Source organism: Acanthopagrus latus, chromosome 14, assembly GCF_904848185.1.
Source record: "Acanthopagrus latus isolate v.2019 chromosome 14, fAcaLat1.1, whole genome shotgun sequence".
Taxonomy (NCBI): Eukaryota; Metazoa; Chordata; class Actinopteri; order Spariformes; family Sparidae; genus Acanthopagrus; species Acanthopagrus latus.
Window position 1 is genome coordinate 20,012,692 of NC_051052.1, and position 26,726 is coordinate 20,039,417.

Here is a 26,726-nt window from a genome sequence, read left to right on the forward strand (position 1 = left end):
TACTGAAGAAATGAAAACAATATAAAATGTGAAAATTCCAGGGCGAGTTCTGCTTCGAGATTCTTCTTCTTGGCTAATCAGTTTTTGACTGACACAGCTCAGCACCTATGTGTAGGTAGATGGCGAGCTGGACAACCCTGGCTTTAAACTGGAGAGAAGATGACAACAGTGAAGAACAACAATAACAACCCACAACAAGAAAAACTAATGACATTTAAGTAGTTATCGTTTTAAAGCCAGTCGGTGAAATTAGTTTTATTTTCTCTCAAATTCATATTTTGTTGGACGTTTAAAGTTTTGTTTGTTTCGTTTGACACAAATCTAATTCCAGAATATTTACAGTTGACTGTGTATTTGAAATTGCTGGATCAACGTGATTCTACAAAACAACAACACAAGAGGAAACTCATACTTGAAAAAGGTAAAATTATTCAAGAAATACAAAAAGATTAAAGATGATGACGTAGTTATTAGATTCAAAGCAAAAATTCTCTCTCCAAAATCCAAAGTGGTCTAATTTTCTTCCTGGTCGGTTGATTTAGAAATGTGTTTCAGCATCTACAGACGGTGATGAAGCAGAAACAACACTGATGTTAACAGAAGTTAAACTTTATTCAGTTTCACACAAAAGTCTCAACAGAAAATATCAGAAATTAGAGATCTCATATATTCATCTTATTATTTAAAGAGCTCATACAAAATCGGCTGCTTAAATAAACTCGAGCATCTTAAATAAACATTCAATAAATAATAAAGATGTTGGGTAACACTTCTGGAATTTCCAAATAATATTCTTGGAAGTTTCCTGGAAAGAAAAAAAAAGTCATTTGGATTCGTTTTATGTTAAACTGACACTGGTCTAATTTATTTATAGTTTAAAGTGGTGATTCTTTCAGTCAGTGCTCACCAGAACAAGAACACAAATCAAGTGAGTGTAAATAAACAATTTTCAATAAATAAAAATGTGTTTTTATGATGAAATGACATATTTCTTTCCACAAAACTTTCTAATGAAATCAATCAGAAATTGCAACCTGTAGAAAACACAAAATAAAGGGTGACGCTTTATTTTATGGGCCCATAATTTTATTATAATTTCTTAATAATTTACAAAAAGTCTCCTGGAAAGAACCAAGTTATTTGTTACTCACTGTAGAGAAAACACGGCGTAAACTTGATATTCTTATAAATAAATCTAAATTATTGCTTTAATTTCAAATTTCACTCCTGGAGTAAAACTGCCCCCAAAATCCGAAATTTTAAGACTTTTTTTCATACAATTAGTATCAAACTCAGAATTATTTCCAGGAAACATCTTTTAAATTATAAACCCATAAAATAAAACATCACCACAAAGCAGCGTTACCGATGAGCGGGCAAGACCAAAAGTCCTGATATGACTTTTTTTTTACCCACATTTACATGAGAAGATGATGTACAATCAGTTTCTAGAGTGTCGGGTGGAAAACAGGAAGGTTTGGAGTTCCCCCCATTTTTTTGTTCAAAAAAGTTCAGATCAGATCAGATGAATTTGAGGTAAAGGAATGGAAAATAACTAAAGGATTTTGAGGTTTACGTGTCATTTAAAGAATAAGTCTGATGATGTTCTATCTTCTTACTATAAGAAAATCCCATTTAAAGACCAAAACCAACAATGAACTGATGTTCAAACAAGTATTTTGCACCATCACGCTCCATTTTTGACGCAAACTTGGTGACATGTTCATATCAATCTGCCACTGAAAACACTGATCACCTTTTTAGATTGGTGTTAAGACGTCAGTTTGTGATTTCATTCTGCATTTTTTGACAATAAGCGACAAAAAATTAGATAAGAAAATAATTGTTATTTGAAGACCTACTTAAAACTCGAGTAAACAGCTGGGGACTCGAGTTTTAAGTAGGTCTGTGAGTCGCTGACCTTCAGTAGGAACTGATGGTGAAGTCACACAGTTTTAAGAAATCGACTAAAACATTGTTGGATTTGGTCTTATTAATAAGAAAAATAAAGCGTTATGGCAGCTTCCTAAAGAGCGACCCCTGCTGACAGAAAGTGCAGACATGTGCCTTGTGGGGATGTAGATAAAATTAAAACATGAAACTAAATGTTTATTTGGCGATTTATATATTTTAAATTCTATGGTTATCGCGAAGAGAATCAACTAATCTGTCACACGTTTCTGCTGTATGAGGACTGACTGTGCGTCTCAGCTGACGTAGGTGAGGATGACCGACTGAATCGGCAGCCTGCACACCGGACACAGCTTGTTCCTCTTCTTCAGCTTCCTGGCGCAGACGTAGCAGGCTATGAGGTGTCCGGTCCGTCCGTGGACGATGCAGCCGTTCTTCGGCCGGGACTGACAGATGAGACACGGGTCCAGGCACGACTCCGGCAGACGCCACTCCGCCGACACGCTGCGCTCCAGATCGGGGATGATGGGAAGAGGAGCCGACACGCTGCGCTCCAGATCGGGGACAAGTGGAGCTGGTGGTGGCAAACTCGGAGGGGGATCGGTGGGGGAAGACGGGAGAAGCTCCTGGGAGTCGATGGAGGAGGAGTAGGAGGAAGATGGCTGGGAGTCAGCAGTCCAGAGCTTCTGCTGAGAGGAGGAGGAGGAGGAGGAGGAGGAAGGCTGGGAGAAGGTGAGGAGATCCTGGGAGAAAGGAGCCGAGGAGGAGGAGTCAGGAGCGGAGAGGGCGGAGTCACTCAGGCATTGTGACAGGATGGGAGTTTTGGCTCTTTTCCCATCCGGAACATCGACTCCTTCGTTCTCCTCAACATCAGATCCTTCAAGACAAAACCAGCCAATCAATCAACACCAGCTTGTGCAACAGTTCTGGTGATTGGCGGCAGTGAGACAGAACAGACTGCAGGATTTTAAGAAAATCTTTTTGAAAACTCCTCAAAAGCTCTTCATAAATGCAAGAACATACCTGGAGCTTCTTTGGTTTCTGATTGGTCGGTCGGCTTCGGGGGCAGGGCTTTGGGACTGGAGGAGTTGGGTTTTGTAATATCCTCCGGCAGCCAATCAAGGCGCAGCGTCCAGCAGCGGAGACAGTTTCTGGGAAGAGGAGGATTCAACTCGTCACACTTGGCGCACCGCCAGTAGTCCTGAGAGAGAAACACACACACAGTCAGACCTTCATGACAACAACAACAACAACAACAAGTGTGTATTTGTGTTTGTTTTGAGTGTGTGTCTGACTTACGGCTTCAGTGATCTCTGTGTCTTCATCAAAGGAGTCTTCATCCTCCGCCTCGAAGATGGTGACCTCATACACCTGGACACGGAGAAGAGGCATGGATATGAGTTGTGTTTTTGTTTTGTTTTTACTGTTTGGGGTAAATTAATTTGTGTATTAATCCAGTAATATTTTTTTTCTTCATAATAAATAAAATAGTTGTAAGATTAATTGATTAAACTGCTGGTGCGGCTCTAATGGAGACTGTTTTCACCAGCGGATTAATCCACATTTGGTGCTCTAATGATTATCTGTGGCAGCAGAACGGTGTGGGAGTAAACGTGTGTGTGTGTGTGTGTGTGTGTGTGTGTGTGTGTGTGTGTGTGAGTGTTTTCATTGGATTTGTTGACTTAAATTATTCCATGAAGGATCAGTCAGATTATATGTTTCTGTTATGTTTCTGTGTTTACCTGATCGTCTGCAGACAGAGAGGCGTCGTCTTCGTTGTAGTCGTCGGAGGCGATGGACTCGACCTCAAATTCAACGCTGAAGTTGTCGCTGTCGGAGTCTGAGGCTGCAACCGTGACCTCTGACCTCCCAGACTACAAACACACACACACACAAAGTCACAGTCAGCATTAAAAAACAATAAAATAAAAATAAATAAATACATAAAACTATTCTGGATTAATTAAATAAAGGTTGATACTCACCGAGCTGTGTGAGTCAGACGATTGGCTGCTGTGTCTGTCCCGCCCACTCCCCAATCCACCAATAACACACCAGGACAGGCTGTCATCAAAAGTCAGGGAGTAGCTGTCAGACCTCCTCCTCTTCCTCCCTTCTCCTTCCTCTTCATCCTCTGACTCCTCCTCATCTTCTTCATTCTCCACACTGTGGGAGGGGCCTGAGGAGACCAAGTGGGCGGGGTTTATGTCACAACATCACAGGTTTGTTTAGGGTATTTAATGACGGGGGCGGAGCATCAGGGGAGGAACTCACCTGGCTCACTGCTCCTGCAGCTCCTCCTCCTCCTTCGTCGCCTGCCCCTCCTCTCCGGTGATGAAGAGCAACTTTCTGAATCTGCCTCCTGAAAACCAAAACACAAATTCAGTCTCTCATTTTGTATTGATTATTTAAGATATTGTTTATAAGTCAGTACTCTTTCTTGTACAGGGAGAAGATCACCCAACTAGTTCAGCTTTGTCAACAAGTTGCCTCTTCTTCTGATTGTTCACAGGACATTTAATCCTAAAGTCTGTCATGAAGTGAGTCTACAAGTAAAGTGTGTATTTTAAGCTCAAAACACACAAACACTATAATTTTACGTGACAGAGCTCCTAAAATATTTTGAAAGCCGTGCAACACAACATTATTATTTCCCGGCTCTGTTATCAGACTGTGTCTGCGTGTCTCACCTCCGTCCCTCTGTCTGTCTGACTGTTACTGTGTGGTTCACTCGAACTTGGTGGTGACTCTGTGAGAAAGAGAGAAAGACGGTTAGTTTTTTCTCAATCTGATCAACGGGAAGAAAACAAGGGGAGAGGTAAAAAAAAAAGAAAGTGAGGAGGTCTGTGAAGTAAGAGGAGGAGGGGGAGGGGAGCAAAGCCAGAAAAAGAGGATGAGACGTGTAAAAAAAGAGTTACATGAAGGAGTGCAACGGCAAAGAAGAAATGAAGAAAAAGGGGTAATATAAAAGAGGAAATTCTTCTTGACTGTTGTAACATGACATGGTTTATAAAAAGGGGAGAGACACAGAAGACACACAGAAGAAACAGAATGAGAAGCTGAAAATGGAATAAAAGAGGGAAGAGCTGAATCCAAATCTTCCAGACTTCAGTGAAAACTTCCTCATCACAGCATCCAGTTTGTTGTTTCTGAGCTTAAATCTCAAATCTCCCAATTTCTTATGTGGGTTTAAACAGAGTTGACATTTAAGTGCAAAGTCGTGTCTGTTGACGCAAAGACGTTTCTATCATCATAATAATATAAACACTGCGAGACACAGAGGATCACTTTTTTTGTCTCTGTTAATCTTTGGATTATAATATATACAATCACACAGATTCAGTCAGAAGATACAAAAGCACTGAAAGCTGAACATGGTGACTTTTAGAAACACTGTTCTCTCAAAACTGTAAAACTTTGCACGGTTAAAGAGGTGATGGAGAGGTGAATCAGAACATCATTGTGTGGCCAGAAGTGCCTTTAGAGAGCACTCAGCACTTGTGGATTCCCTGGGAACGAGCCTGTTATGTCAGAGAGCGTGATGAAGTTTGGACATTTTAGACTCAGCCAAAGAGAAAGAAGAGCGGTCTCACCTTCAGTCTTCACAGCCACCAGGTTCTTGGTGATCATAGCAAACAGAACTCTGAAACAGAAACATGTTTCTGATTTCAACATCAGGGTTTTTGCTTACTTTTCTTTTCAAAGTACAGAAGCTTTAAATTACAGACGGAAACTTAAAGAGCCGTGATATTGAATCTGAACCTCACCGTGGCTCTTTAACGGAGAAGCTGTCGACTCCCAGCACCCGCCCCAGTGCATCCTGGGAGCAGTGGACGATGTGCTGCTGCTTCTGGTCGTACAGCTGCTTCTGGATGATGTACTGACCCAGGTAGAACATCACCTGCAGGGGGAAGCGCCACAGATGCGTCAAACTCCAAGCAGCACAGACAACATCCCTGACTAGATAAAGCATTAACATGAACAGGAACTTGAGTCGGATTTATTGTTTCTACAGGTTCACGGCTCCAGGAAACATCGCTGTACCTCCTTCATGGTGAAAACATCTTTAGTGGCTCCAGCATCTTGCAGTAAAGTGTGGAACTCTACCTTTGGTCTGACCTTAACACACAAAAAGAGAAACATTCAGTCAAACAGGAAATAGTCGGTTTCAGTTAACAGCCGGTAAATAAGACAATGACTAGTTTCACTCACCAGCTTGTTGTCGTCAGAGGCGTCAGCATGGAGCTCCCTGTCAGCTGACATGGTGAAGCTGATGGTTCCTGCACACAAACAGGTCATTAGTGATTTTTACACAGGAATAACACTGCATATAATTCTATTTAATATCGTTTCCAAATTAGGAGCGGATGTTGCAAAACCATTAGAGATAAATGATCTAGATGTATTTATTATAATCATATTTTTCACTACTTCCCAGCAGATGTAATTCCTATTTATATCAGTAATTAACACAGACAACAACAAGCTTGTGGATGGATTAACCAATTAAAAGTGCCTTTAAGCCGTTACTAAAATCAACACATGCCCATTATGAAGCAACAAGCACACAAGCTTCTAATAGCTGGCGGTGATGACAGTGTTCGCTCTTGTGTTTGATCAGATGATATAGACGGAAACTACAGGATTAAAAAGCCTCCTACAGAATTATCTGCTGTAACAATAATCCAATGTTTAGTTTGTAGGCGTGTGACCTCTCTTGACAGCCTGCAGTCAGATACAAAAACATCTTTACTGCCAGTAGGAAATATTTTACATTTTACATTTGTGAGTAAACTAAAAATACAAAGCTTCTTTAAGATGTTTCCAGACCCGTTCGATAAAAACCACAAGACTAAAAATACTGAGTTTGTTTGCCGTCTTTGAGACTCTTTCCTGTTTATGCTAGTCCTGCATTAGCATTAGTGAAGCTATTTTAAGAAGGCAAGTATATTTATATATCATCTAATATTACACAGAGGCTATTCAAACTACTTCACAAGTAGAAAATAAATAAAAACAGAAAAACTGACATGTCTGGTGTAGAAGTGTTGATTTAGAGCAGCTTTAAGGAAACCAACACTAAAAATTCTAGAGGAAAAATTAGGTAAAAAATTAAATGTGCCATTATCCTGAATAGTTCTCTTCAGGCTGCTGAATCCAAAGTCATATGTCTGACTAAGTGGATATGAACAGCTGAGGTGCCAGATGTTTGTTTCTCCTCTTTGACAGCATGTTCAGACAAATCTCTCTGATAAAAATAAAAATTTGATGAAATCCACTCATCGAATGCAAATCCTTCAAATCCCTCATCAAATCTTAGACGCCACAATTTCTGCTCCCCTCATTCATTGTCAGTAATCCCTTTAAATGTTGATGTGATTAACGTTCATCAAGAGATTGAGATCTGGCATGATCAAATAACCGCTGCAGCCTCACGTACCCATGAACACAAAACTGTTACATCTAATTCAAACCAGTGTGACCACAGAGTTGAATCATCTCCTGTACAAGCTGTACAGAGGTGACTAATATCAGATCTTCACTTCACTTCATCATACATCATGACTCATTTATTCTGCTTTATATTCATCTAGTTTTATAGACAGATACTTAGCAGTGTTTCTAACAACACAAATGGAAAGGACAAATATTGTAAATACTGAGTACAGAGCAATACAAGTCAACAGCGCCACAAACTAAAGCTACAGCTTTTATTGCCGCCCATGTCTCTAGATTTAAGGTTACCAACCTTATAACAGGTCTAGGCTTTAGATGAAAATGAGCCTCTTGGCTAATTCTGGCATATTTACAATAATGTTCATGAAGATGGACAAGTCTCTGAGAAACAAATCAAAGTACAGCCTCCAAAATGACCATACAGATGAAGCAACAGGTCTCTGGAACATGAGCAACTATTTTGATAATTAAATAATCAGTTTAATTAATCATTATTCAGTTAAAACACCAAAACACACACTGGATTCTGCTTCTCAAATGTTTTTGTTTTTTTTAAAGTTATACTTTTGGCGTTTGGACAAAACAATCAATTTAAACACGCTGCAGGCACATCTCCTCGCCAAGTGATTTCAAAGATAATTCCAAATGCTGACAAAATCACTTGAAAATGTTTACAAAAACATCAGTGCAATGAAGTGTGTTCCACTGATGAACATGAACTGCAGAACAAACTCTCTAAATGTGTAGAACTAAAACATAAACAGCTCATTTTGATGACATTTCCTTGGAATTATTGTAAACTACAGAAAGTTGCCAGAAAAACAGTTTAAGGAGTTGTTTGTCAGTTATTATTACTATTATATAGTTAGTCATCATGCACACAGTTCTTTTGGACTTAAAAATGATATAAATTTAAACCTTACCAGTATTTAAAAAGTGTAGCAAGTATCAGCAGTCCATCCTGAGCAAGAAAAAAAAACATGTAAAGTGCTGTCAGAGTGGAGCAGAGATGAGCTGCAGCCTCTTATAGAGCAGCAGAGACATGTCAGGACTAGACCAGCCTATGGCCCGGCCTAGCCAGGCTGGGGCCTATCAGGGCCTAACAGGGCCACTCCAGGCTGAGTCAGCAACACTCATGTTGTATGTTCATGTGTAGAGTGACTGGAACAGCTGATTTACTCACGCCAATCTGTACAGACATGCCGAGACTAGTCCAGGATGACTCATGCCTGTCCAAGTTTGACAACCACACTAACCACAAGAGTGCTACCCAGGAGTGACCAGGGCCCAACAGGGCTAAATCATAGATGTGACACTGACATGACCTCAGTGTAATTCCACAGCAGGACTGTCCTCAGGCTTCCAGAAAAATGGAGAAGTGGAACAAATAATCTAACCAGGAATACTTCACTGTGTCATTTATTTGTCCAGCCAATTGAATTCAATGTAGTCAGACCCAAAAAACATTTTAATACTCTTGTAATTGATTGTTTTCTTTTCCAAAAGGCTGTCTGGACATGTGTTTCAAATTGCAGACTGACTGGGAGTGAAATACGATGAGACTTAAAACTAAATGTATTTAAAAATGAGCCTGTCAGTCAAGTTTACCAGCTCCAGCTGCCTAAAAATTAAGGATTTGCTGCTTCTCTTTGAAATTTATGACAGTAAATAATAAGTGATAGCATTTCTCACATTTATGTGTTCATATTTCTACATTAATAGACTTACTGATTAAATGTGACCAGCAGATTAATCATTTGTCTTGTGTGCCATTCTAGATTGCATCTCCACATTATTTGAATATTTTCCTGCTAACACTGTGGGAGGTATTAAGTTAACCCTTAAACTACCAACAGAAGCTGACAGACCGACTGGCTTGACCTCAGAAAACCCTGACCTGGAGGCTGACAGCCAGCATGGGGCCACTTAACATGACAGCTGGATCACAGGACATTAGTAAGAGTGATTGATGTGTTAAGTAATTACTGGGAATGCAACTTTTTAGCAAATTTCTTTAATCAATAGTTAGATGCTGTACCAATAGGATAATTATATACGATATATCTTGGATGATCTATGTTCATTCCTAAATTATAGTAGACTACATAATGAGTTATAAGAACAGAAAAGGTGTAAAAAAAAAAGTTGATTGATGAACTTAACAACACAAACTAACTAGTGGAGGACAGTTCTGAAGAAGTTGCGGTTGTGAATGAGTTGGTTAAAAAGCTGTAACACTACTTAAAAATTATGAGAACTGGCCCAACAAAATTAAACCTACACTGATGTTACTAAATGGTTTAAGTGCATTAATATCATTTTGTAGATTAAAGATTAATCTGTGCCAAACTCAATTAATACACACCTAAATTTGTGAAGTTCTTAACAGCAATTAATTGATTAATCATTCATCATTATCATCCCTATTAAATACACCTCATTCAACACACTCCACAAAATAAAGATAATGTTCTCATTTAATTCTCTGTGACTGATCAAAGAGGCACGTTTCCCAAAATATCTTACGATTTGTTTTAATCCATGCTAGTCAGCCGTGTTTGGCATTGAGAGTGAATATGTCTGGGCAGATGTCAGCGTGACTGTACAAAAAAAATGAAGAGTACACTACGTACAGAGGACAAACAGCAGGAGTCAGCTGCTGAACACACAACACAAACACACTCAGTGAAAATATGCCCGGACTTGTCCCGCTCTCTCCTCCCACTCCCTCTCTCACTTTCTACTACACCAGCAGACCTGATGGAGGCAGACTAAACACCAACACCACGCCAGGATTGATTCACTACAGCTTCACGTGCATCGATGAATGATCTCAACTCACGTACAGTTTCAAACAGCTGATGGATTTAAACAAACACAACATACAAAACAGTGAGGCTAATATTGCAGAGGTTAAACTGTTCGCTAGCTCTTAAACAATCTGCGGATGCTGATGATGCTAATGCTAAACTTGCTCTGTTGTGGCAGATTTACTTTATCTGTACATTAATAAATTAGCTTTAAAGCTACTGTTCCACAGGTATGACGGTGAAACGGCCGCGAGTTAGCATCGAAAAACAAACCGAATATGTGGCATTGTGCTAATTCATTAGCCCCTCTAACGTTATGTATTAGCTTGCAGGCTAAAAACAACAACACGTCTATCTTTTAGTTGGGTTCAGTCACATTAAAACACAACATTCTCGACAGCGTATGATTTCAAATTTAACCACATATTATTATTATTAAATGCTAAAGCAACTGCGACATAACACTTAATCATAAATTAGCTAGTTACCGTTAGCTAACTTACAAAAATTTGAGAAGCTTAACGTCTGCTAGCTAATTTAACGTTTCCTCACATAAAACAATCCAGCTAATGTTCTGTAGTCAGTACGAGCAAAAGCCCCCAGTAAAACCTGTGACAGTTTACAACCTTAAGAAAATGCTTTAGAAATGTGTTTGTTTACCGGAGAACAGCAGCGACAAACAGCCGCGTCGCTGCTCCTCGTTTCAGCTCGACTCTACTCAAGAAAACACGAGGCTCTGCGGCCTACTAGCACGCCGCTGCTAACATCCTGCTAACTTCTTGCTTCTACTATTACAGCAGTAAACACAGGTGTAACAAAGTATAGCCTCAGTTTACCTACCTTTTCGGTTACTCTTGGTTAAATAATATCCTTCAACAGCGTTTCTTTGCCACTTTAGCGGACATTTGAACTACTAACAGTCGCTCTGTTTAGCAACTGTTCAGTTGATCCTTCAGACTTCAGTTGGTGTCGCGCCCCTGCTGGCCGGACACTGGCACTGCAGCTGTGACGTAGACACACGGTTGGCACGTTTTTTGTACTTTTCCAGCTCTCTTGTAAAATTACCAAGTGGCAAAATATACAGAATTTGCCTTTAACTGATTTTACTAATCAAGATAATAATAGTAATCATCTGTATTCATATAGCACATTTGAAAACAGTGTTTACAAAGTGCTTTATATCCACAAAACACAAGATAATAATTCAGATATGTCACAGAATAAACAATCAAGTGAAACACAAAAATGTTCCAATATCCCTAAATCATTTTGAGTAGTTTATAATGCCTCAGTGAGAATGATTTGGGGGTTTAAATGTTACCAAAAACTAAAAAAAAAATCAAATGAATGGCTCAAAAGTCTAGTTGCAAAAATGTTATCCTGTTTTTTTACTATTACAGCTGCAATCCTGTTTTTATTTGATTGCATGATACACAATATTCAAATAGCCTTTACCATATATGCAGTATATCCCACAAAGTATATATACAGTGATCACACATGCTACATCAGCCTCTATAATAAAGATTATACCAAACCAGTACAGGAAACACAGGCTTTTATTTTGCAAAAAAGTTAAACAAACAAACTAACAGAATCCAAACAGAAAACAGTGATTAAACACTGGCGAGCGTTTGTGTGTGAGTGTGTGTTCATGGCTGTAACTCGTAGCCCAGCGGGTCGCGTCCCCGGTCCAATAGAGCGAGTGACGACTCCCGCAGCTTCTGAAGAAACCTCCTCAGCTCCTCTTTGGAGAAAACCTGAATTGGTGGAGAGAAAAACAAACCATAAAAAAACGGTGAACACAGAACTGAGAACACAGTCAGAATTTAGTAACTGTTTAAGTAAGAGACTGGACTTAGGATAAAATCCTTCAGTTTTATTATTACTCACAAATAATTAACATTTCTTAAAAAAAAAGGGTCAGTTAAAGGGACCTGACAACTTATCAATCACCTGAACAATCAATCATCCCGCTTTCAGACATTTGTTTGGCTTTCTGCAGGTCAGATTAAAACAAAACACACAGGCTCAATAAAATCACAGGGTTCGACAGGTGTTGGTTACCTGGTAGAGGCGGTGCTGGTCAGATGAGATGATGTCAGCGAGTCGGAGCGCCTCCTGGTGTCTGGAGGAGTTCTGCAGCACGCTGAGCAGCAGGAAGCTGAGGCGAGGGAGACACAGAGAGCGCAACGCTGCCATCTGGTGGCTGCGCTCTGAGTCCTGCTCTGAATCCTGAAAACAACCAAACAATCCAAATATCAAAACAATAAATCACTAATATGAACACTGAATTCAGTCCCCGGTTCGTTTGTGTGAAACACAGATTAAGTTCTTTAATTCTTACTAAACGTATGATTCATGTTCAGTTACCTGTCTGTTGTCGACCATCCATCCTCCATCGACAAACAGCAGCACGTTGTAGATTCTCTCTTTCACATCCTCAGTTAAAACGTCAAGACGGCAAGACCAGGCAGCCAGGGAGGACTGACACACACACACACACACACACAGAAAATGACATATGACTCACAAGTGAAACAAGCAAGTATTTTGATATTTACATTTAATAAATTAGAATTTAGATAATAAATTAGTATAAATTAAAAGTGTGGTTTTTTTAAAAATTATTTATTGATTAAATAAATATTAAACTACCTATAGATAGGAACGGTGTGTGTGTGTGTGAGAGAGTGTGTGTACCTGGTATTCCTTCTCTCTCATCTCATTGGCTACCCTCTCAGTGAATTTGGCCTCAGGGGCAGGTGCTGGCTTCTGAGGGGCGGAGCTACTGTGGCTGAACCAGTCAGTGAAGGCCTCATGGGCTTCCTGTAAGATCATTAAAAACACATTCACATCAGCATCCCTCATTGATCTCTACAGAACTGATATAAAACTGCAGCCAAAGCACTTGGAGTACTCTATTTGTCGTTTTCCACTACAGGAGTTTAACAACCAATAACTTGGTTCTACCGCTGATTGTCCACCATTTTGTTCGAGACTGAAACATCTCGACTATTGCTGGATAAATTGTCCTATCAAGGCACCAAATATTACAGGTTGTTCAAAGTTTAGGTCAGAAGTTGTTTAATTCCTGTATTGAAAAGAACACATTATATCAGAGACAGGCGACAGACCAGGTAGGCTCTGATACACAGGTGTTCCCTGATGGCGTTCTCGTCCTCTGCGGGCGCACTGGTCTGACCGACGCCCGCCCACTGGCAGTAAATCTCCCTCATCGAGTCCTCTGGAACTTTAGAGAACACCGCCTTGGCTGCATCGTGTTTCTGCAAGGCTGAAAGAGACGGACAGGAGCAATGAATCATGGTTCTCATCGTGAGTAACAAGACTGGAGAAGGACTACTACGACCAAAATTTAAATACCCAGAAACTTCCTCATGATGGCGTTGGACTGCTTTAGTGACTCGGCTCGATGGGCGGGGTCAAACAGCAGCCAATCGATAACATCAATCTTCTTCAGGTCCTCCTATCAGAGTACAGCGTCACAGTCACTCCACAGAGTTTAACTAATACAACAAACGAACTGTTTATGATGTTGATGTTGATGAATGATTTAACTCTGTCTTCTGGTTTACAGGTGAATGTAACACAGTTTGTTTTCGGCTCTGTACCTTTGTCGTCCCCGTCTCCAGCGTCTGGCTGTGGTGTGTAAACTCTGTTTCGTCTTGCTCCCTCACCGTCTCCACCACCAGCTTGGTTATCGCAGCAACATCCAGACCTACAAACAGGAACAAACAGTCAGCATTCTTTCAGGGATGATGTTTGTTACTGACCTCAGTGTGCATGTTTTAATATTTTCTGTCTCACCGGCGTCAGTGGCGAGCTGCAGGCAGCGGGGGCGGATCTCTGGCTGGGTGACGGTCTCCAGGAAAGCGGCGTACTGAGCCGTGGCGAGCTCAGCTGGCAGCTGGCTAACGTAGCTCGCCACAAGGTCGGTCTGCTGATCCCGAATCAGAAGGGAGACGTATGCCTTCAGCACGTCAACGCACACCTCCTCCTTAGTGAGAGGAAGAGAGACAAACAGGTCAGCGGACGTCAACATGAACAGACTTTTAAAAAAGTATTTATTTATCAACTTTACCTTCAGCGCCAAACCCAGAGAGCGGAAAAACAGCACGAGGTGAGTCATGAAACGCAGTAGGTGGGATGGGAGGGGCTTAGAGGCTGTCAGCCAATCAGCAAACTCATCCAACAGACCTGAAAGAGATGGTGAACCACGTTAAAGGATAGGACCAGTCTTCTGAAGTGAAGTGAAGTAAGGAGGTCTTACCGTCCAGATCTCCCAGGATGACAAACTTCTGGATAACATGATAATGCTCCTTTGTCTCCTCCAGCACCCTCTACACACAGAAAGAAGCTTGTTTGTGAAGGTTCAGGCATTTAATTTTGATATTCACTAATCACATTCAGGTAAGTGTTTGAATTTCACCTTCAGCTCTGAGGCCTGAAGTTCCTCAAACACCTTTTCCATGGTCCAACTGTGGAGAGACGATGAGACGATCAGAGAGACGTCAGAGAAGTGAAATCAACTTTTAAACTTCAAACTGCTGCTGTGTGTTTCTGTCGTACTTTGCCTCCAGGTAATCTCGTGGTAGCGTCTCCACTTCCTGGTGGGCCATTCCCGATGACATCAGATCTTTTTCAACCAGCGAGTCGACCATCACTCTGAAGTGAGCCCACACACAGTCCTCCCAGGATTCACACACTGCCAGGAGCTGAACACACACAGGAACACACACATAGTTGGCATTAATTAAACCTCATCATCAGGCAGATCTGTACAGACTAATCCACAGTCTGATTTATGTATTTATGTTCTCCCTTGAGAAGTGTCATTACTGTCCAGCCAATTATTTTATGACCTTTCTATCACTATGAACTGAATCTTTTGGGTTTCTTTGAAAATGTCACCTTTGGCTATCACACTTACTTGAAGCCTCTAACTTGGTATGTGGATTAATGTAGAGCATTGGAACAATCTGTCCCATCATTAATTGAGTATCATGGTTGCAAACACAGTAAACAACAGAATCACAAACACGTCAAGACACAGAAATACAAAGTCATTTAATTACCGGTTTGAGGTTTCCACTCAGGCTGGCGTAGATCGCTTTCTCATATCTGTTTAACTGCTCCTGAAACACACAAACACACACAGCAGCTTGACGTTTTTAAGATTATAAGTTCATACACTGCGTAGAAATTGGAGGAAAGTGGGTAGAGTGGTAACATTCTGCTTCTTTTTGATATTTTCTTATTTTATTAACAAGTTGTGGACAAAACAAGACCTTTGAGGAAGTCACCTTGAGCTTTTTTTCACCCTTTTCTGACGTTTTTAAAATTAATTCATCAAGAAACAACGAATTGTTCTTAAGAAGACTGCTGTACCTCTTCAGCCATCCTCCAGCAGCAGGCCTTCCAGATTCCTCTCTGAGGGTTTCCTTCAACAGGCTTCAGCTCTGAACTGCCTGCAGAGAGAAGAGACAGAGAGGAGCAGCGTTTAGATACAAACAGTTTGCAGAGCTGTAGTGCGAAGGTGACAAGTCAGGTCAAATAATCAAAGGGGTTTTTTTATTTTTTTTTATTGATATGTGCTTTTAAGTATTTGAACCGATCCTGGATGGAATTTTAATCATTCGGACACTACAGGAAATTGTCTGTGAGGGACATTTAGCAAGAAGAGGAAAGACAGAGGCCTCTTCAGAGCAGCTACATAATGAGATGTGCAGTTACACTTACAGACTGTAACAAGAACACTGTTCATCTGTGAGGTCACACTGGGGTCAGAGATTACCTGAGGTCATGTTGGGATCATGGTAGAGCTTCCAGCCTTCCAGAGTTGCTGCTCTCCAGGCCTGACCACAGCGCTTACACAGCCTCTGAGCCTACGAACACACACACACACACACACACAGAAACAGATAAGGACCCAAGGAAGCAGATGCAACACAGACAACAGAGACACACATCAGCAGCTGTCATTACTACATGTGTTGTGCACTGTTATCGCCGAACATTGGACCCCTTTCTCATCATCACTGGGTAAATTAAATACTTGCGAGTACCAGGGAGGCCTACTATATGCTGCTTTTTATAATCTCCAAAGGTGATGTAGCATTTTTCTGAAGGATTGGTTCACCCAAAATACAAAAAAAATACAAAAAACTTTGGAAGATATCCACTTGATTCGATAAACTCAGACTGCTGATCCTCAATTTTGGAGTCCCCAGTTTTATTTAAAAACAGACTTGGAAAAACTATGAATACATCCATAGAAGTGCCAGGTCTTTCTAGATTCATGAAAACTTTGTATTTGGGTTGAGGCAAATCCCAGACACTTATATCTCTAAACCTCAGAAAATAAAGAAACAAATCACTACTAAGTCTACAAATTTGTGTGTACTGGTCCTTTAGAGACAGCATGTGTACCTCCTCGGTCATCCCCGCTCTGATCAGCGTGAACAGGTTCTTCAGCAGCCGGGCGTCGTCTTCTCTGTCCAGGTCAGCCAGGGGGCGCTGCTGCCGGAGAGGAGCGTCTGGGTCCTGAACACACAAACACACACACAAACACACACATTATTTATACCTGTACAAATACTGGGGATGAGGATGCGTTTGTTGCCGTGGTAACTGGCCTCACCAGCTCAGTGACCAGAGGAACAGTGAAGGCAGAGCCGCTCTTCCTCCTCATCTTCAGCGCATGGAGGGTGTTCTCCCTGAAACACACACATCTTTACTTCAGCATCTTACCACACACAAACACACACAGACACACACACATTCACACAGACTGTAGACTTCCTATCTAACGACAGACAGATGGGAACTCACCAGCAGACGTTTTTAGCGTAGTATTCTATGTTGTCAGAAAAATCTCCAATCTGATCTTTGGCGATGCTCTCCAGCCAATCAACAACCAGCTGCAACACAAAGATAAACTTCATTAGGAATGATGTTGTCTCCTGATCCTGATGACACAAATTATTTCACTGATTTAATTATTTGTTTGCAAACGTTCTGATTTCTAATATTTCCTTTTCCTGTATAGAAAAATTAATCGATCCAACTGTAGGAAGCTTTTGGAGAAGGCAGAAAGTAAAGCCAGTGTAAATGTGTTTGTTACCTGACTTTGTCGTATGACGGAGTCGCGCTGAAAAAGCTGCTCCACCACAACCTTCTCGCTCCCACTGGGAACCTTCACACAGAGACAAAAATGACTCATCTGGTCACTGTAGTCAGGAGGAAGACTGGAAGATAGTTAGTTCGTTAAGTTATGAAAGTTTGAATGTTACTCACAATCATGTCTGTCATCATATCATCTTCCATCGCCAGCTGCACTCGATCCCTGCAGATACAGACAGAGACAAGCAGACAGTCAGACAGACAAACAGTTGGTTGTTCAGTCAGACAGACAGGTGGTCGTTCAGTCAGACAGGTACCTGTACAGTGAGGTGATGAGCCTCCAGGAGCAGTACTCCTGCTGCAGCAGCCAGCGGACTCCAGCTGTCTTACTGTTCTGACCCGCTCTGAGGACCACAGACTGCAGCACGTCCACCTTTAACATGATGATGGAGAGAATGTGAGTGATTAAACTGAGCAGTCATTTAACTAGTGAGCTTTGGTAAAATTGGACAGAGCCAATCTAGCCATTTCCTTCTGCTTCCAGTCTCTATGCTAAGCTAAGCTAACTATGTCCTGACTTCAGCTTCATACTTATAGGTCAAGATTTCCTTTTGTGCTGAAAGTTAGATGAGAGGACGGCTATTATGTCTGAGCGCTAACGAGACTCTGGAAAGTGCTCCCAACTTTTATCAGGATTATGTGCTGGACTGAGAAACAGTCCAGCACATAATCACATTAAACAGCAAATTGCAGACCAAACAAACTGAACTAAATGTAAAAGATATAACACACACACACACACACACACACCTTGTCCTGGCAGAGTGCCTGATAATCCTCCAGCAGCTCAAACACAGCAGAAGAAGAGTGTTTCAGAAAGGCACCGAGGAATTCTGGGAAAAGACTGGCAGCCGCTGCAAAGACATTTTAAAAATTCCAGCGTTAACAGGCGTACTGTAAACTAACCACGCAGAGTAACAGACAGAGTGAGCATGGGTGCGTTTGTTTCACTCACCGGCGTCGCCTGGGTCGTCCTCCTTTAGTAGCGCTGAGCTGAGGTTGGTGATGTCATCTGTGAAGAAGCTGGTGTCCATCCCAGAAACAGGGGAGGTGTAAATGCTGTTGGTCCAATCACTGTCATCCAGATTCTACACACAGACAAATACCAAAAGTCATTTAACTTAAGCTTTTTAAACCATGAGTGACACATTTGTTGTTAAATACAAGTGGAAATTGTGCGAGAACCACTTATACATAAATTTTAAGTATTTGTTTATAGAAACCAACTTTCAACCCTTGGAAGAGCAAGAATTTCCAGATCAGATAACAGAGGTCCTGTCACATGAGGTCCGATGAGTATGTTTTTGTGTCTCACCATACTGCTAAGTGCGTTTCTGGGAGTGTGTGTGTATCGGGGCGTTCGACCTCCTGGAGCCAAAATGGCAGAAACATCTGGAACCCTGGGAGTTACTGAGAGAGAAAGAGAAACACGTGAGATTAGAGGGAGGCTTCAGGATCAGTATCTGAATTAGGGTTTGTGTGTGTCGTACCAGCCTGTCTGTACAGTGAAGCAGGAGTGTTCCTCATCAGGGAGCGAGCTGGTGTTACTGTGGACATGACGGGGCTGCCGCTGCCGGGGGACGGGACTGAGACCAACAGTCAGGAGAACAACAATACTGACAGTTCTGATGAAGACTGGTAATGAAGCAGATCCATACATTGTTTAACCATTTGTCATCAGTGTATAAAATGTAAACACAAATATGATGAACAACCCTCACATGGAGTTGTTTTCAATTAAGACATCAAGAGATCAATATATTTAATTTAACACTGAAGGATACAGGCCACCTTCTTCCTCCTCCTGCGGGCAGCGACGGTCACCTCATCATCTCGAACCACCGGAGACGGCAGCTCACTGTGACCCCTGCACGACAAGAAGAGCAAGCAAATAATGCCAACTGTATACAAAACAAAAATGAAAAAAAACTGCCCTAAACTTGATGATCTTTTAGATAAATTGTGTAGTTCGATAATGTCACAAAATAATAGAGAAAGTGATCAAAACTCCAGAGAAACCTTCTTCAAGTTAGCTTTTTAATTTAAAGTGAAAATCAGGATAGCAGCAACTTCTTAGGGGGATCCAGCTTTGTTATGTGAAAACATGGTGGCTGGAAGGAAAAATTTAGTTTTGCACACTGAAGTTTCACCAGTAAGTGAACAGTATTTTTTGTGTATTTTAAGTCAATGTGGTCTAAACACTTCTACCTGTTTAACCCAATGATTACCCTGACTAAGTTAACTATCTAATCATTAGCATCACTCTCTACTCACTGTATTCATTTCAGCATGGTTTTCTGAGCAGCTTTACAGAGACATGCACGGTTTCAGTCCAGACAGAACTTTCTAAGTTCTATCTGGACTGACAACATTACACAGCTGCTGTTATTAGTTTGTTAGGCGGCGGTGACACTTATTTGGTGAGTCAGTAATTAGCAGCTACTGTAATTAGCTCAAATTACTGACTACGAGCTGCGTTAATAGCAGCTCAGTGTAAACATGTCAACATAACACGAACCAGTGATTAGCCGGTTAGCATCGACATTGTGAACGACACCGTTTACGGTGTTAGCATTGTTTTCCTCATCTAGCACAGTAAATTGACCTGCTGCGGGCTGGCCGGCTAAGAAACAAGCTAACGGCTCTCATATGTAACTGAAATTATAGAAGAATAACTTCTGATTGTAGTGAAAAGTGTAACTAAAGTGTATTTTACCAGTCCATGGTAGTGAGCTGACAGTTCCCGCTTCACGAGGCTTAACAGATTTCTTCTTCGTGGGTTCTCTTCTTCTTCTTCGGTGTTTTAATGGAAGTTGACAAACAGCTTTTAGGTGCATGACGATCCCCTTCTGGTCTGGAGTCTAGACAACTTACACATGATTTACACACTGTGGACCCAAGTTTGTACCTATTGGGTAAAAAATAATAGTAATAACAGTAGTTACAATGATAATGATGACAATAATATATCATGTAGTTGATTTCGACACAACATACTATAGGCTACAGCTATTTAAAAAAATATAAAATGTAGAAATGTGGGTAGAATACAATAAAATAAATGAAATAAACCTAATAAAAAATAATAAAATACAATAAAATTAAACTAAAAATTGAATAACAAATTTTTTTTAAAAAAGACAAATAATACAAAAAATAAACCTAAGCTATAAAATAAATAAAATAAAAGAATACAAAAAATAAACCTAAAAAATAAAAGAGAAAATAGATAAATAAACCTAACAATTAAATATAAATGGAATTTTAAAAATCAAAACAAAAATAAAAGATAATACAATAAAATAAACATAAAAATAAACACAACATAGAATTTAAGAACAACAAAAATAAATATAAATAATAAAATAAAATAAAATAAAATAAAATAAAATAAAATAAAATAAAATAAAATAGTTCCTCCACACTCCAGTCCGCTTGGAGCCGCTCTTGCTCAACACACACACACACGTTAACCGGAGTTAAACTCAGAGGAAACAGGAACACACAGGACAGTTTTTAACCAGCAGTCACGGCTGTTTTCAGCAGAGAGCTGGGAGGAAAATCCTCCAGAACAGCGGCGGGGATTCATTACTGCAAAGGCCGGGACTGGAGCTCCGACTGCCGGGGAGACACGCAGGCACAGCCCGGTAAATTACGGGGTGTTTGTTAGGCTGGAGGGGGACCGAGAGGGGAAGAAGCGGGGGGACAGCTGGACAGATGGAGACCCCAGGTAAACTTTTCTTGATGCGTGGCAGAATGAGACAGACAGACAGACAGACAGACAGACAGACAGACAGACGTTATTGTCGTCTGAGTAAGAGGAACTCAATCCGTCACTGTTCAGAAACTAATATGTCGTGTTAACAAACACCAACACAATTTTAACAGTTATGTCTGTTTTAGGCTGCATTAGTTGTGTATATCTAGCAGCGACTTCATGTTAAAGCCTGTCTGTGTTGAGGGCATCACGCCGAACCTCATTTGAAAAACTGTCAATTTAATATCAACCGTTACAAACCGGAGAATGTTGCCTGTGTTGATCAAGTTATCTGACAGATTGATTGGCAGAACGTAATTAAAGCATTATTCAAGAAGAATTTATGTTATTCTAAGAAACTTCATACTTGGCGTTACTTTACTAGCTACATTTTAGAGGCAGTTGGAACTTTTTACTTTAAGAGAATCAGGCCAAACTCCGTTTTATAAAACATGTATTTTAAGATCAACCGTTACAAACCGAATAAATGCTATGTATTATTACAGTTTTCCTGACAGATTGATAATTACAATGCTAGAAAGTAATTCGGTGCATAATGTATATAACTATGAATCTGAAGTACTTGTATTTGGCAGAGGCATTTTCAAGTCATGCTAGGCTACTAAACTAGCGTTACTATGCTACAGTTTGGAGGCAGTCGTGCTTTTTACTTTTTCACGCCGAACTTCATTCAAAAAACAGCTAATTTTACCATCAACCGTTACAAACAGAAAAAACTCGTCTGTCACAGATTGGTTTCTGTTTTATTTTATATCTTTTACCATAATATTCATTTTACAAACAGATCTGTTTTGTATGTACAATCTGAATTTTCCCAGTAATCTGTAACTAAAGCTATACATACATTGGAGTAAAATGGTTCCTGTTAATGCAACATAATGTAAGATTTATTTAATATGGTTGAAGCTTGAGACTTTCTAACATTCACTTCCTGTTTCCACAGCGTGAACGGTTAAACGAAGCTCGTCTGGAATAAATTTAAGTTCAGAAACTTTTTGAAGCATGGCCGAGATGCTGCTGGGTTTATTGGCCAACAGGCGCATCATCGTCGGCCTGTTGGTCAACCTGCTGTCCTCCATCTGCATCGTCTTCATCAACAAGTGGATCTACGTACATTATGGCTTCCCCAACATGACCTTGACCCTGGTCCACTTCGTCATCACCTATCTGGGACTCTACATCTGCCAGAAAATGGACATTTTTGCTCCGAAAAGCCTCCCGATTCGCAAGATCGTGTGGCTGGCTCTGAGTTTCTGCGGGTTCGTGGCCTTCACTAATCTTTCCCTGCAGAGCAACTCCATAGGAACGTACCAGCTGGCTAAAGCCATGACCACACCCGTCATCATCCTCATCCAGACCACGTACTACAAGAAGACCTTCTCCACCAAGATTAAACTCACACTGGTAAGGAAAGTTTAAGTATCTCACAGTGTCTGAGCTGGGTCCTGACGCCATATGTCAGGGTGAGTTTTGGCTGTTTAGAAGTACAAAGCGTTGGGCTGGTTTTGGCCAACACTAACAGTGTAATAACATAACAACTGTCTAGATGCTGTTGTAAGCCACAAGTTGTTCTGAACATCCACCTGCGTGTCTCTCCAGGTGCCCATAACATTAGGAGTGATACTGAACTCGTACTACGATGTGCGGTTCAACCTGCAGGGGACAGTGTTTGCGACACTGGGCGTTCTGGTGACGTCGCTCTACCAGGTGGTGAGTAAACACAGAAAGGTTCAAATGAATCATCTTCTAGTCTGGAAGACAAAGTGATCTCTGTGAAACTGAACTGATATAAAACTTTCTGCCTGTCTCTCTCTCTCTCTCAGTGGGTGGGAGCTAAACAACATGAGCTGCAGGTGAACTCCATGCAGCTTCTGTACTATCAGGTATGAGTCAGCTACTGCACAATGAACAGTATGAGCAGCATGTTGATGATTAGTATATAGTCTCATGATAATCTTATCAGCAGCACCTCTGCACACTGAGAGTCCTGCTAAGTCATGCTGGCTGTTGCTTTCTGTTCAAACTGTTTATGTCTATTTGAAACTGCGATTTTTCCCACTTCAGTTGGGACTTTGGCTTTACCTGGTGGATTTTACCTGGGACTAGACTTGTTGGTTAAGAATTAGGACTTGACTTGCAGTTCTTTGGTAGTAACCTCTGATTTAGGATTGTGGATTCTGACCTGAGACTTGATTTGGGGCTTGTTGTCCTTCTTTTGGGAGTTGCTTTAAGACTTGGTCTCAATGTGGGACTTGTTGATTTAAATCCCTGGGACTGGATTTAGGACTGGCTCCTCTGTGTTCAGGACATGTTCATTTGAGATTTGTTGGCATTGACATCAGACTTCTTGGTTTTGACTTGAGACTTGTTGTTCTTCATTTTAGAATTCAGTTGCGACTTTTTGGTCTTGCCCTGGGACTTAGTTAGTCTTGGGACTTGACTTGATTTTTTTCCACTGCAGATCCTCCTCATGTAGCACCTGTTGATTTAGACCTGGTATTTGATTTATGACTAGTTCCCCTTCATCTGGGACCTGCTGGCCTTGTCTTGAGACTTGTTACCAGCTGGTTTAGATTGTTGGGGTGTAAAATATACAAAAACAAAACAAATATGCATCTGTTGTCTTTGACACAGGCCAGATGCAGATCAACTCAAAGCCTATATACTTGGAACACTGTAACTGTAATATTCACATGTTATATTAATATATAATGTGATATTATGACTAACATTAACTCTGGTCTGTCAGGCTCCTCTGTCATCGGGCTTCCTGCTCTGTGTCGTCCCGCTGTTCGAGCCAGTCACTGGAGAGGGAGGAATATTTGGACCCTGGTCTACTGCTGCTCTGGTTAGACTCAACATAACACACACACACACACACACATACACACACACACACACACATGCCAGCTTCACATTCAGTGTTTTAGGCTTTGTTAGTTAACCGGATTGTCCTCTCATTATCTAGGTGACGGTGCTGTTTTCAGGTGTGGTGGCGTTCCTGGTCAACCTATCCATCTACTGGATCATTGGAAACACCTCAGCTGTCACGTATCCTTTTAAAATTTTAGTTTTCTCATCTTTTTCATGGTCATCAAAACCAACCAAGAAGGTTTTAGATGTTTTCTTTTTGAGGCATTCACCAGGCTTTGCATTTGATGGGATCATTGTTTTTTTTTTTTTTGAAGAGCTTTCTGGAGTTGATAAAAGGGTTTCAGAGCTTATTGAGGAGTCTTTGGTATTTAAAGGATCCTGGAGATGTTTGAGAAATTATTCCAGATATGAGATTTGATTATTTCCATTTGATTTTGTACACTGTTGTTCTCCTGACCCTATTTCGCAGCTACAACATGTTTGGTCATTTTAAGTTCTGCATCACTCTGGTTGGAGGATATGTGCTCTTCCACGACCCGCTGTCACTCAACCAGGTGAATCCACACTCTGAGGCTTTACCCACAGTTATTTCCTCCACACCCTCTTGTCTCTACCTGTCTCTCTCCTGTCTCACCCTCAGGCCCTGGGGATCCTCTGCACTCTGGCGGGAATCCTGTCTTACACTCACTTCAAGCTGATGGAACAGGAGGAGGGTAAGAGCCGCCTGGCTCAACGACCGTAGGCTGACTCACCTGTCAGTCGACTCCAGAGACCTCTTTTTTTATATATATTTTTTATTTTACGAGTATTTTTGTAGGAGAGAATTTCATCATGCTTCGCTCAGAGGATTCAGTGTGTACGACGTCCTCTGCTCTTCAAACTCTTCCCAACACTGATGTCTGTGTTTAAGGAGAAACTGAAGCTCATTACACCGGCACATGGACTTTGGATGAACTTTTTCAGCTGCTGAAATTAAAATAAAAAGCTGTGCTAACATAACGAAACTACAAACCACAAAACGCTGACAACAACATCTTTGTTCTCATCTAGATCGGATAGATTCTGCTGTTTGTGGCATGCCTGTGTTGACAGATTGGATGACCTTTGATTCATTCATGGGTGTCATTTAGTCGCCACCAATCAAAAGACCACAGGTCCAGGTCCTGTCAACACAGTGTGGACGAAGTGAAAGGACTGTGGAAGGACAGACGCTGTCAAAGACAGACAGGACTCTCTAACCAAGCCTTTTGTCTCAGCTGTGTGTACCAACTCTCCAGCAAACCATTTCTATCAGGTATTATCTACAAGGGATTTGTCATTGAATGAAAATGCTTTAAAGTGACAGTTGCTTTAACATTCCTAAAAACGGCTTGGCTGCACCATTCAGACTGTCCACACGCAGAAAAATTATTGTTTTACACAATGGTCACATGCCAAAGGTAACGAGAGGAGCAGTGTTTCAACCATCACCCTTTTTATTCTGTTTGTAGTGACTTAAAACCATCGTTATTAAAACACAAATCTCAACCTATATATTAACATACCTCGACGATGACTTCAAACAATAGTCCAGCTATTTTCAAACTGTCCACATTTCAACACTTGCCAACCATTCCACAAGTATTGAGCCAGATTACAGATGATATTGCAAAACAAAAAGATAATAACTTAAAGCTGGTGTGACGAGTAAACGTTCAGCATTATCACAGCAGAAATTGGTTAGCAAGCTAACGGCTAATGCACTAGCTAGATGGGACTATAGTGCGAGTGGCAGACTTCAAGGCTCAGTCACTGTTTTGATGACTTGCAACTTGCACTGACGGAAAATAAATAACTTGAGATTCCACTTAGATGTGGAAGATGAAGACTTGAGACATGATGACTTGAATATCTTGTCGCTGTTCATTTATGTTTTCAGTTTAGTTATCTGTCGTCTCTTTCTCTTGGAAAGTGGTGAGAAGGGAATCTTTTTTGATTGAGAAGGAATGAAGGTTTTCTTTTTTCCTCTTTTTTGTTGCGTTTTACTCGCTGACATTGTCCTTCTCGGGAGTTATTGAAGATAGAAAAAAGCTAAAAGTACAATCACACAGTTTGTTCAAAAAGATGTATTTGAACTGTTGACTCGTGTCTCTTAACTGTTTGTATTACATTTCTCCTCTGTGGAAAAGTTTTTACTCTGATAGAAAGTCAAACGAGTCAACTGTGATCACTTCCTCCATTTTGTTTTCTCCTAGCCGGGAGAATCCTAAAACTAATTTCTAGACTTGTCTTTCTCTTTAAAGAAACCAAGAAAAGGTGCTGACCTACAGGAGTCGGTGTGATCAGTTGCATTTGGAATATCGGAAAAATGTAATTTAAACTCCAATCATGTGATGTCTTATTACAGAAACCAGTGATGTCTGAGCGTCAACGTGTCTGATGCACTGCAGCCTCTCCACATACAGTCTGACTGTATCGTGACAGAAAATCAAACAGTTGGTTTGCAGCTTTCACTTTTTTTATTTGAATTTACTGTGTTGAAAATTCATTCTGCTGAATAAAAAAAATGTTTTGGGTACTTTGCAGTTGTTTGAATTGTTGCTTCACTGATTGACAGGTTGTCCAGTTTCCATGGATACAGACATGAAGCAGTGGAAGAAGTATTCATAAAAAAATAGTCCAGTATAATTAAACGTCTTGCATTCAAAGACAAA

The 26,726-nt window shown here is 40.8% G+C and overlaps 3 protein-coding genes across 9 annotated transcripts; 1 reads left to right on the forward strand and 2 right to left on the reverse strand.

Annotated features, from left to right (window-relative positions):
* Positions 1 to 588: 588 nt before the first annotated feature.
* mdm2 (MDM2 proto-oncogene) lies at positions 589 to 11,175 on the reverse strand. 2 transcript variants are annotated; one of them, XM_037121476.1, is made up of 13 exons: positions 11,019 to 11,175; positions 8,292 to 8,329; positions 6,124 to 6,191; positions 5,956 to 6,030; positions 5,679 to 5,812; positions 5,505 to 5,554; positions 4,602 to 4,660; positions 4,186 to 4,273; positions 3,897 to 4,090; positions 3,654 to 3,785; positions 3,211 to 3,282; positions 2,935 to 3,112; positions 589 to 2,788 (listed from the first exon to the last, which is right to left on the reverse strand). In XM_037121476.1, the coding sequence occupies exons 3-13, from the start codon at positions 6,172 to 6,174 to the stop codon at positions 2,208 to 2,210; spliced, it is 1,614 nt and encodes a 537-aa protein (XP_036977371.1). In that variant the 5' UTR covers positions 6,175 to 6,191; positions 8,292 to 8,329; positions 11,019 to 11,175; the 3' UTR covers positions 589 to 2,207. The 2 variants fall into 2 exon arrangements, with proteins under 2 accessions (XP_036977371.1, XP_036977372.1); XM_037121477.1 differs by lacking the exon at positions 8,292 to 8,329.
* Positions 11,176 to 11,719: 544 nt separating this feature from the next.
* nup107 (nucleoporin 107) lies at positions 11,720 to 20,238 on the reverse strand. The gene is made up of 27 exons (XM_037121475.1): positions 20,098 to 20,238; positions 19,166 to 19,248; positions 18,872 to 18,967; positions 18,697 to 18,791; positions 18,337 to 18,469; positions 18,132 to 18,235; positions 17,639 to 17,754; positions 17,496 to 17,544; positions 17,323 to 17,394; positions 17,031 to 17,119; positions 16,840 to 16,915; positions 16,629 to 16,742; positions 15,994 to 16,084; positions 15,588 to 15,667; positions 15,275 to 15,334; positions 14,769 to 14,914; positions 14,629 to 14,677; positions 14,470 to 14,539; positions 14,281 to 14,396; positions 14,007 to 14,196; positions 13,811 to 13,917; positions 13,563 to 13,665; positions 13,316 to 13,473; positions 12,882 to 13,007; positions 12,552 to 12,665; positions 12,246 to 12,413; positions 11,720 to 11,938 (listed from the first exon to the last, which is right to left on the reverse strand). Exons 1-27 carry the CDS (start codon positions 20,103 to 20,105, stop codon positions 11,831 to 11,833), a joined length of 2,721 nt encoding a protein of 906 aa, XP_036977370.1. The 5' UTR covers positions 20,106 to 20,238; the 3' UTR covers positions 11,720 to 11,830.
* Positions 20,239 to 20,836: 598 nt separating this feature from the next.
* slc35e3 (solute carrier family 35 member E3) lies at positions 20,837 to 26,595 on the forward strand. 6 transcript variants are annotated; one of them, XR_005079028.1, is made up of 10 exons: positions 20,838 to 21,111; positions 22,103 to 22,563; positions 22,759 to 22,869; positions 22,983 to 23,042; positions 23,909 to 24,007; positions 24,128 to 24,210; positions 24,503 to 24,587; positions 24,674 to 24,746; positions 24,851 to 25,327; positions 26,420 to 26,595. XR_005079028.1 is itself a non-coding variant. In XM_037122286.1 (9 exons), the coding sequence occupies exons 2-9, from the start codon at positions 22,162 to 22,164 to the stop codon at positions 25,161 to 25,163; spliced, it is 993 nt and encodes a 330-aa protein (XP_036978181.1). In that variant the 5' UTR covers positions 20,837 to 21,111; positions 22,103 to 22,161; the 3' UTR covers positions 25,164 to 26,595. The 6 variants fall into 6 exon arrangements, 5 of the variants coding, with proteins under 5 accessions (XP_036978181.1, XP_036978180.1, XP_036978179.1 ...); XM_037122286.1 differs by having other exon boundaries at positions 20,837 to 21,111; positions 25,084 to 26,595; XM_037122285.1 differs by having other exon boundaries at positions 20,837 to 21,028; positions 24,851 to 26,595.
* The last annotated feature ends 131 nt before the right edge of the window (positions 26,596 to 26,726 follow it).

Bases quoted from the DNA above. Each gene is read 5' to 3' on its own strand.
- mdm2 (XM_037121477.1), bottom strand. From the start codon at position 6,174: ATGTCAGCTGACAGGGAGCTCCATGCTGACGCCTCTGACGACAACAAG. The intron at 6,031-6,123 runs GTGAGTGAAACT...TTGTGTGTTAAG, and splicing joins CCTCTGACGACAACAAGCTG to GTCAGACCAAAGGTAGAGTT. The intron at 4,661-5,504 runs GTGAGACCGCTC...TCTTTCTCACAG, and splicing joins GGTGGCTGTGAAGACTGAAG to AGTCACCACCAAGTTCGAGT.
- nup107 (XM_037121475.1), bottom strand. The intron at 18,236-18,336 runs GTGAGTGAAACA...ATGTCTTTGCAG, and splicing joins GGACGACCCAGGCGACGCCG to CGGCTGCCAGTCTTTTCCCA. The intron at 16,743-16,839 runs GTGAGGCCAGTT...TTGTGTGTTCAG, and splicing joins TTCCTCTGGTCACTGAGCTG to GACCCAGACGCTCCTCTCCG.
- slc35e3 (XM_037122285.1), top strand. From the start codon at position 22,162: ATGGCCGAGATGCTGCTGGGTTTATTGGCCAACAGGCGCATCATCGTC. The intron at 23,043-23,908 runs GTATGAGTCAGC...CTGGTCTGTCAG, and splicing joins TGCAGCTTCTGTACTATCAG to GCTCCTCTGTCATCGGGCTT. The intron at 24,747-24,850 runs GTAAGAGCCGCC...GTATTTTTGTAG, and splicing joins GCTGATGGAACAGGAGGAGG to GAGAGAATTTCATCATGCTT.